General features: G+C 37.7%; 1 protein-coding gene across 1 annotated transcript; it reads right to left on the reverse strand.

Moving 5' to 3' along the window:
• Nucleotides 1-474: 474 nt before the first annotated feature.
• On the reverse strand, nt 475-6,769 carry LOC147838059 (uncharacterized). The gene is made up of 2 exons (XM_087309741.1): nt 3,038-6,769; nt 475-2,635 (listed from the first exon to the last, which is right to left on the reverse strand). Exons 1-2 carry the CDS (start codon nt 3,453-3,455, stop codon nt 2,274-2,276), a joined length of 780 nt encoding a protein of 259 aa, XP_087165867.1. The 5' UTR covers nt 3,456-6,769; the 3' UTR covers nt 475-2,273.
• Nucleotides 6,770-11,239: the final 4,470 nt, after the last annotated feature.

Genomic DNA, 11,239 nt, shown 5'->3' on the forward strand with positions numbered 1-11,239 from the left:
CAGACTGTTCCTGAAACGTTACATAACTATATCCAATCACAGGCAAGCATCAGCAATCTAAGATAAAGACATTGATTGTTTATGTGTATTTTAGTCCCAATATATGAACTCATCCCTCTTGGTAAAAAAAAAAATGAAGATATTTTTAGGAATCCTTTATCCTTCACAATCACTGATAGTTGTTAATGACTTTAGTTTATATTGTTGTGGACCCTTTTCACGAGACGGTTATGAAACATTTAACAGTGATTAGCATCTTAAATCTTTGAAAGTTTTTAATATTCACATTTTTTATTATGTACATTTATAAAGCTAAACTCTGCAGTATATCATCTTTGCTCAAATAACAAAAACAATATCTGTTTATGCGAGGTGTTTCTAATTCAGTATCTATGGGCGGGATAGCAGATTTGACACTAATCTCTCTTCTGGATGTCGTTATCAGTCTGACCATTTTTTTTTTCATTTTTTTTTCCTGAAAGCTTTTATAAAACTATCGTTGAGGTTTTTTTCTGTTATAATTTATGCAAATACTAATGAAAAAAATATATATTTCATTCACTGAACTCTAAGTTTGCTAAACTATGATGACTTCCACTGCTGAGAAACCCAGAAATGTGAAAAGCATCCATTGTTAACACAAATAATCAGCCAATCACAAGGCAGTAACTCATTGTATTTAGGCTAGATGTCAGGGTGATATGCTGTAGGTCAATCTTAGCCTCAGAATAAAGATGAAAGGTGATTTAAATGACTTTAAATGAGGCCTATTTTTGGAGTTGTTGGTGCTAAAATGGTACTACATTTCTGCGGACAGAGAAATTCGTAACTGGAGGTACGTCTGCTCGCAGTTTTTGTTTTTGCAAATGGACCAGAGGTCGCTGTGTACGATTATTGATGATCTCAAATTTCTCTTGTGCGTCCTCTGCTCACATAAATTGACCAGAGGGCGCAATATACACTTCAGCCAACCAAGCTAACTTGTTGTCAACTGACTGACTGACTGACCAACCACCTCCTTTAACCCAACCAATAATGTTTTCAAAAGCAATCTAGAAAAATAAACCATCGCGGACACGTGATTTCACCATATTTTTGGTCTGTTGCTTATTTACTTATAAAAACAAAATACCTGTTTTTTGCAACCATTCTTCTTTAGACTCAAACCCAATCATCACGGTCAACTAACAAAGTACCATTAAAAGTAACACAAAAAAAGTAAAACTTTTAAATACATCAAGTCATCATTTCAGAGTATTTGTACTAGCTTGGATTCGAACTCGGGCAGTTACTCTGTGCACACACACAGTCCATGAGGTAGACGTTTTCTCTGACCCTTTCAGTCAAACGCAGATTCGCCAGGTCTCAAAACATTTCTGAAATGGCCTATGAATTGTATCGCTGTAGTCATGTGACCTGGTGTTTTGAAATACCATAGTCAAGTGGCCTGGGTGTTTCGAATCATCTTGGTCACGTGACCTGGATGTTTCAGATCACGCTTCGGTGAAGTGTTTCGAAACACTTTGGGATCTCGACACTGTCAAAAAATCAGTTTCACATAAGCTATCCCTAGTTTGCTCCTGCTAGTATCCATTGCCTGCCTGACTAATCCTGTTAATAAAGATGCTGCATTTAGATCCTCAACTCTGTTGCCAGTATGGTTATTGAAGAACCCAGCATTTGTGTGTTTGTGTTTATTCTACATTATTTCACCCAATTTTGGGTAAAATATAGACAAATTTAACCCAACATTGGAGATTGTCCATATTTTATCCAATGTGGGTTGAATTTTGAGCGTGCAGGTTTGTTTTGTTTGTTATTTTTGGGGTTGAGTCTCTTTGATGTATTGTAATTTATTGATTCTTGGTTTCAATTCTTCATCAATGAATCCAGATATAATTTACTAATTTACTAAATTCCTCTCTTTTTTGTGGTCTTCACAAGAGTCTCCTTTGTTTATTTTACTTTCTTTTATTTGAGTCTTACCCCTAGGGGATATAATTTACATTTTACATTTACATTTAGTCAATTAGCAGACGCTTTTATCCAAAGCGACTTACAAATGAGGACAAGGAAGCAATTTACACAACTATAAGAGCAACAATGAATAAGCGCTATAGGCAAGTTTCAGGTCTGTAAAGTCTAAGAAGGAAAGTACTAGTAGTATTAGTTTGTTTGTTTTTTTGTTTTTTTTTTGGTACAGTTAGTGTGATATTCAGAGAGGCAATTGCAGATTAGGAAGTGAAGTGGAGACTAAATAGTTGAGTTTTTAGTCATTTCTTGAAAATAGCGAGTGACTCTGCTGTTCTGATGCAGTTAGGGAGTTTATTCCACCAACTGGGCAGACTGAGCGTGAGCGTTCGCGAAAGTGATTTCTTCCCTCTTTGGGATGGAACCACGAGGCGACGTTCATTCACAGAACGCAAGTTTCTGGAGGGCACATACATCTGCAGAAGTGAGAGCAGATAAGAAGGAGCAAGGCCAGAAGTCACTTTGTAGGCAAACATCAGAGCTTTGAATTTGATGCGAGCAGCAACTGGCAGCCAGTGCAAACGGACTAGCAGCGGAGTGACATGTGCTCGTTTAGGTTCATTGAAGACCACTCGTGCTGCTGCGTTCTGGAGCAGCTGAAGAGGCTTGATAGAGTTAGCTGGAAGCCCAGCTAGTAGAGAGTTGCAGTAATCCAGTTTGGAGAGAACAAGAGCTTGAACAAGGAGTTGAGCTGCATGTTCAGATAAGAAGGGTCGGATCTTTCTGATGTTATAGAGTGTGAATCTGCACGATCGAGCAGTTCTAGAAATGTGGTCAGAGAAGTTTAGTTGGTCATCAATCGTTACTCCAAGGCTTTTCACCATTTTGGATGCAGTAATGGTTGCCCCATCCATCTGGATTGAAAAGTTATGGTGTAGAGTCGGGTTGGCAGAAACTACAAGCATTTCCGTTTTTGCGAGGTTCAGCTGAAGATGATGATCTTTCATCCAGTGTGAAATATCCAACAGGCAGGCTGAGATGTGAGCTGGAACCGAGGGATCATCAGGATGAAAAGAGAGGTATAGCTGGGTATCATCAGCATGGTAGGAGAATCCATGTCTCTGGATGACTGGTCCTAGAGATGACGTGTAGATGAAGAAGAGAAGTGGCCCAAGAACAGAGCCTTGAGGTACCCCAGTGTTTAGATGCTGTAGGTTGGACACCTCTCCCCTCCAAGACACCCTGAATGACCTGTCAGAGAGGTAAGATCTGAACCATTGTATAACAGTGCCCGCGACGCCCAGTGACTCGAGCGTAGATAGCAGGATCTGGTGGTTGACAGTGTCAAAAGCAGCTGACAAGTCCAGCAAAATGAGGACTGATGATTTTGAGTCTGCTTTAGCCAGTTTGAGATCCTCCACGACCGAGAGCAGGGCAGTCTCAGTTGAGTGGCCTTTCTTAAAGCCGGATTGCTTGTTGTCCATGAGATTGTTTTGAGTAAGAAAGTCCAGGACTTGATTGAACACTACTTTCTCCAGAATCTTGGAGAATAATGACAATATGAAAGAAAATCATTTTCGAATCTATGCCACAAAGAATTAAGGCAGAAGAAGGCAAAAGGGGGGCTAACATGCTAGCATAAGAACATATATGTCTTTTTTGATAACAATAAAAATCACGTTTGAACACGTTTGAAGGAAGTTCCCTGCTGCGTGAAGAAACACAGAGAGAAGCAGAACAGCAGAGAGTGCATACAGCTATTTTTGATCACATGATGAAATATTCACCGAGCCCCTCTTGATGAAATAGCTTTCATATTTTCTCTCTTCGTCTCTCCCACTCTATCTCTCGGCAGCTTCTCTCTTGCCTTTGAAAATGGGATTCTGTCTTAAGGTTTCAAGCTGTCACTCACAGCCGCATAAAACATCTTAATTACCAAGGATTTGGGGCAAATGTCATTATTGCCACACAAACAAACATACGCACACACCAACACAAAGACAAGAAACATCTGGCGGAAGGAGCAAACTGTAATTAGGAGCTGTGATTGTGAGCCGATTGCTCTGTTCTGTGTGTTTGTGTGACCGTCGGAGGGTCAGTGCACATTTGATTGGGTGCAAAGACAGAGCGATTCATCACACACTGACCTCTTCAGTCACACGGGCTGATATCGTTTGCCATGTACGTGGGCGGATGAAAGGGTCGCCTTCCATAGATCCTCACGGATGAATCATCTTCAGAAAACGCCCTATAGATTTCACAGACACACTCCATGCATGATACACAATTACACTCTGCATTGTGAGTCTTATGGGCAGTTTAAAAAAGCTGCTTTCAAAACGTGACTTGAGAAGAAGCAAAATAGTCATAAGTTGATTAGCCACATTAAAAAAGCCATGTTTAAAGAAGCCATATGTTTTATGAATAAGTCACAGCTAGTCTCAAAAAATGGTGTGAGTTTAAAATAAATTAACAATATCAGCTAAAGAGACAGCATTTATCTTGAACTGGTCATTTTAAACTAGATACAATAAAAAACAGTTTTGTATTTACAGTCGAAAGAATGAATCAGAATTCATGTTACATGATTCAATACAACAAATCTGGTGTTACATGTGTTGGAGAGAATCATTTAGGATTAACCAATTCACTAGAGGGAATCACAATAAGTTGAAGAAGAGAAGATAGATTTGCTATTCTAATAGATTAGTATGAACCAATTATACTAAAATGAATGAGACTATCCTTTGTTGAACCAATTCACTAGACGGATTCAGATTTTCTGGCGTTACATGATTCAATACAACCAATCTGACATTCCAGATTTATATGTGTCGAAGAAAATCATTAAGGATTAACCGATTCACTAAAATGAATCAGAATGACTTGAATAATAGATTTACTATTCTAATAGATTAGGATGAATCAATTATAATAAAATGAATCTGACTCTCTGGTGTGATAAACCAATTCACAAGACTGATTCAGACTTTCCGATGTTACATGATTTAACAAAACAAGTCTGACTTTTCGGTGTTACATATGTTGGAGAGAATCATTTAGGATTAATTGATTCACTAAAATCAATCAGAATGACTTAAATAATAGATTTGCTATACTAATAGATTAAGATGAACCTATTATATTAAAATCAAAGAGACTATCTGGTGTGTGGAACCAGTTCACTAGACTGATTTAGACTTTCAGTTGTTTCATGATTCAACAAAACGAGTCTGACTTTCTGGTGTTACATGTGTTGGAGAGAATCATTTAGGATTAACTGATTCACTAATGACTCAGAATGACTTGAAGAATAGATTTGCTATGCTAATAGATTAGGATGAACCAATTATACCAAAATGTATTTGAATATCTAGTGTGATGAACCAATTCACTAGAACAGTTCCGACTTTCTAGTGCTACAAGTGTCCTAGAGAACCATTTAAAATCAATAGTTTCATTAGAATGAATGATATTTTCTAGTGTTACATGTGTGAGTCAGAACCATGATGAACTGATTCACTGGAATGAATCATAATTTCATGTAACATACGAGTATGAGAGTTTAGAGGAACACATTACTACAAGGATTTAATATTTCTGGTGTTACAATAGTTGGAGAGAACCATGTTGGATGAACTGGTTCACAAGAATAAATTACAATTTGCTTCATACACCAGAGAGAACCGTTTACAACAAACTGATTCATTACAATAAATGCTATATGAGAGAGTAAGTTTGGGTAAGCAAACATCTGAGTTAACACTGATGGTTATAACAACATATTAAATATTAAAGTGATCATTTAAAGTGAAAATCATGTCATGTTTAGTTAAGCAGGGCTTATACTGTGCAAACTGGCCACGATTTGGTCCTATTGTAAAAATGATCTAGTCTAAAATTTGTAGTCTGTGATGACTGGTTTTACAGGTTCAACTATGACCACTGTCAATCCAAGAACCAATAGCAGTGCTAAAAAGAAAGAGAAAGCTGGAATACCAACTGCAAGTGGTAATTCTAAAACATCATTCTAAAACATGGGCTCATTCTAAAACATGGGCACATACATGTGGTGTGGGTGGGAATTTATTACTTACTCACTTTCTTTTGGCTTTTTCCCTGTTAATTTGATACAGCGGATTACACTGGCAAATACTCTGGATTGTTTACTAATCAGATGCCCTTCCAGTCACAAACTAGCACTGAGAGAACAACCCTCAGAGCTGAAAAAACACACACCCTCTTCCGTCCACACACTACAGCCAGTTTAATTTATCCAATTCACATATACCGCATGTCTTTGGACTGTGGGGGGAACCAGAACACCTGAAGGATACCCAGGCAAACACGTAAAGAGAACATGCAAACTCCACACAGAAATGCCTCCTGATCAAACTGGGACTCAAACCAGCAACCCTCTAGATGAGAAGCAACCATGCTAACCACTTATATGCTGTATGTAACCCTTCTTTTGTGCTGTTTACACACCAGTCTCTTTGACGTGGGTATCAAAAATAAATAAATAAATACGAGTTACCAGTATGATTATTCATTTCTTTCCTTGATTTGAATTTTAATTTGAAGCATCAACAACAGCATTCACAACAGTCAAACTTTAAAGTTTTACATTTCTTTTTCTTTTACTTTTTTAGGCACACCCCCTTAAAGGAGCCAGAGTACCAAAAATAACTTTCTCCCTAACACATAGTAAACCTTGCACAACTCATCTTGAAAGTAAATAGAAAATCTTATCATTTTATTTTGATGGTCCCTTTAATGTATTTTGTTCACTTTAAGTTACATTGCATCTACATGCCAACTAATTCTCAACAAACTATTAGTAAACTGTTAGGCTGGGGTTACAGTTGGGGTTAAGGTTAGTGTAAGTTGACATGTACTTGCAAAGTTTCTTATAGTCAGTTAAATGTCTGTTGAAGGAGCATAGCAACATATCAAGCAGTCTAATACAGTCTACTTAGATGAGAAGTAATAGCATGTAGTTGCAATGCAACTTTTAGTCAACCAATGTGCAATAGGGACCATCAAAATAATGTCTTACCAAAATCTTTCTAAGTAGACTTAATAACATTTTAACACAACATTTGAATATTAATTATTTCTTTTCCTTAGGCTTTGTTCCTTTATTCATCAGGAGTCACCACAGTGGAATAAACCACCAACTTATTCAGCATATGTTTTAAACAGCGGAATTCCTTCCAGCTGCAACCCAGTACTGGGAAATACTCATACACTCTCACATTCACACACATACACTGCGGCCAATTTGCTTTTGCAATAAGCTTTATTTTATGACAATATTTGGAAGAGATCTATCTCTGTCTGAAAATCTGGAATCTGTGAGTTCAAAAAAATGTTTAAAATTGTGAAATTTAGCTCTCAGAAATGCACATTACTAATCAAAAATTGTAGTTTTGATTTATTTAGGAATTCACTAGAAATATATAAATATAAATTAGGAAATTTACCAAGTATATTCATGAAATATTACAGTAATATTCTAATGATTGTTGGCATAAAAGAAAAATAGGTCATTTTCATTCATTCATTTATTTTATTTTTGGCTTAGTCCGTTTATTAATCAGGTGTCGCCACAGCGGAATGAATGCGCCAACTTATCCAGCAGGTTTTACGCAGTGGATGCCCTTCCAGCTGCAACCCATCTGTTATGACCACCAGCGACCTAGCGGCTACAGATCATTAGTAAACATCCAATTTGCTAAAGAATTACAAGTTCGCCGGTGTAAGGACTACAAGTTCTTTCATGCACCTCGTACACAGCTGTTCCTGTTTCAGTTTGATTATCGTTATGAATTGATTACAAGGACTATTCAAACAGTACACACTCATGCATCAGTTTTGTTACATGACGCATTTCTCTTGCCTTGCACCAATCTTTGCTTTGTTTGTTTATTGTTTACAATGTTTGCAGCCAGGACTGACAAATTGCCTTTATTTCACTACGACTCTGGATTCCCTGTATACATCTGTTTGCCTCTGCTTAACTGACAAACTAATAAACCTGCATTTGGATTAGCACCATCTCTGGGAAACACCCATACACTCTTATTCAAACAAATAATTCACCTGTACCGCATGTCTTTGGACTGTGGGGGAAACCAGAGCACTCGGAGGAAACACGGGGAGAATATGCAAACTCCACAAAGAAATGCCAACTAACCCAGCAGAAGCTCGAACAAGCAACAATCTTGCTGTGAGACTACATCGCTAACCACTGCGCTACCCATGGGTCATTTTGACCCATACAATTTGGCTATTTCAACATGAGACTAACTTTCTGGTCTGGCACCACATATTTGGTGACTTTCAATAATTTGTTGAGTTTCAAATAAAGACAAAAAAAAAAAAAACTCCAGTCTTATTGTATTTGTCCATTTTTTATGTGCCTTGATTGTCATACACTCTGACTTTACTGAGACCTGTAACATGAGGATCATTTTTGTACAGTCTGACAAGCTACGATCATAAGGGATTATCAAAACTCACAGTATGAGCCCAAATTTACCCACAATTCGTTTTGAAACTGTATTACACACACACACACACACACACACACACACACACACACACACACACACACACAGGTGAACAGCTGTCCAGTGTTGTAATGAGTTCTTCAGACACACACACACTAACGGTTCAGTTTGGCTCAGTCTGAGACTCTTTTATTAAAAGAGCGGGAGGCTTTTAGTGTCAAACTAAAGAATATGAGGGCTGAAAGAGACTATAACACTGAACTGAGACACAGAGGAGGAGGAGGAGGTGTTGTGATCGAATTTTGTAGGATGTTTATTGTTTTCGAGAATCATAGGCAGCAAAAGGACCCTGGCGGTGGTGATGAAAGCACTGACGGAGTTTGTGTGTTTTCATCTGTGTTTGAGTTTGCAGTGAGAGACAGCTAAGGGGTGGAAGAATCATAGACTTACATAACCTTGTTAGCTTGTAAATGACTTGGCATTACGCCTCAGATGAATATGTCATCTTTGGTATGAGAGATTTTATTCCAGGGAACCACCAAACTATTATCAGCAGGCAAAAATACTCACCCGCTGCACCAGAGAAGCGGTTACGTGATTCTCCTGCAGCCACATGTGTTCTTAGAAGCAGATGTTGCATCCAATTACCAGACTTGACATTCTCATGTTTGTTATGACTACATTTTGTGGCTATAAAGCTGAAAACGCATTCTGTTTTATTAATAATTCATTTGCATGCATTTGTATGGCATTTATATTCATTAGCCACTGACAGTTCTGCTTTTTTTTTTTTTTTTGGTTTAGACAATGTAAGTAAATGGATTTTGTTTTAATAATTTATAGTTTTAGACACTTTTTCAGAGAAATAATTAAATTCATCTGCAGCACATAAATTGGAATATGAATAAAGATTTTTTACTTTGTACTTTTTTTAAGATTCTAAATTCAAGATTTATTTATGAGCAATATAAGAACACACCATTCTAACCTCATATACATAGAGAATTATTGACACAGAAGACATGGATGGATGGATGGATGGATGGATGGATGGATGGAAGGAAGGAAGCATTAATGGATGGATGGATGGATGGATGGATATAGATAGACAGTTAGACGGACTGACAGGCGGAGGGTTGGACAGACAGATGGGTGGTATATTGGAATATGGATGGATAGTTGGATGAATAGATTGATGAATGAATGGATGAACAGATAAATAGATACATGGATGGATAGATAGATGAATAGAAGGATGGATGGTTGGATGAATGGGTGGATGGATGGAGACAGACAGAAAGACGGATGAACAGATGGATGAGTAGATAAATGGATGAATGGATAGATGAATAGATGGATGGATGGTTGAATGATTAGATGGACGGATGGATGAATAGATAAATAGATAGATGGATGAATGGATGGATGGATGGATGGATGGATGGATGGATGGATGGATGGATGGATGGATGGATGGATGGATGGAAAGGTAAATAGACAGACATACAGACAGATAGACAGACGGATGGATGAATAGATAAATAGATGGATAAATGGATGAATGGATGGATATGGACAGACAGACGGACAGATGGATAAATAGGTGGATGTATGGATGGATAGATGAATAGATGGATGGATGAATGGATGGATGGATTTAGAGAGACAAAGACAGACAGATGGATGGATGAATAGATAAATGGATAGATGTATTGATAGATAAAGATAGACAGACAAATGAATGAACGGACCAACAGTTGGCAAATGGATGGACAGATGGATGGATATAAAAAGACAGACAGATGGACGCATGAATGGATAAATGGATGGATGGATAGATGAATAGATAGATAGATGGATGAATGAATAGATAGATGTATGGTTGGATATAGACAGAGAGATAGACAGACAGACAAACAGTTAAATAGATGGATGGATATAGAGACAGACCGATAGACAGACTGACAGATGGATAAATGGATGGATAGATAGATAAATAGATGGATGGATGAATATAGTCAGATAGACAGACAGACAGACAGACAAGATAGATAGATAGATAGATAGATAGATAGATAGATAGATAGATAGATAGATAGATAGATAGATAGATAGATAGATAGATAATCTGATAAACACACTTGAAGTATAAATCTACTGTCCTGCCAGTGTTCTCTGGGAATTCTAGGCTTGTGTTTCTGTTCATGACAATGGAAATGAATTATTTTAAGATTATTTTTAATTTTATACAATGCATGTATTATACATCAGTCTTCTCTCTCTCTCTCTCTCTCTCTCTCTCTCTCTCTCTCTCTCTTTTAAACACACACACATACACAAGCAAAACAGTCAAAATCAGCTCTCGAAGTTTGGATGGAGAAACCATATGAAGCAGTCGCCATAGCAACAGTCTCTGTGTAACTCTCAACCTTTTTGAGGGCTGTAGTTTTAGATTTGCAAATGTCCCCTAATGATACAAATTACTGGCATCACCATCCTTCTCTCATGACTGAGAAAAGATAACGGGAGCAGAGAGAGAAAGGGGGTGAATTAATCAAAACACAAGATGTCATTCTTTAGAGCTTGGTGCTTCATGCTGGAGACACACAGATAGAAGCTTAGCTGGGTCTGTGTGTGAAACTCGGTTTGGACGGTGTCACAGTGAGCAGGCGAACAGCCACCAATTACATTCTCCCCGAGGGCTTTTACTAATTAGTGATGATGAGGCTTCCAAATTGATCTGTCACAAGCAA

The sequence above is a fragment of the Danio rerio genome, chromosome 24, assembly GCF_052040795.2.
Source record: "Danio rerio strain M-AB ecotype USA chromosome 24, GRCz13ab, whole genome shotgun sequence".
NCBI lineage: Eukaryota > Metazoa > Chordata > Actinopteri > Cypriniformes > Danionidae > Danio > Danio rerio.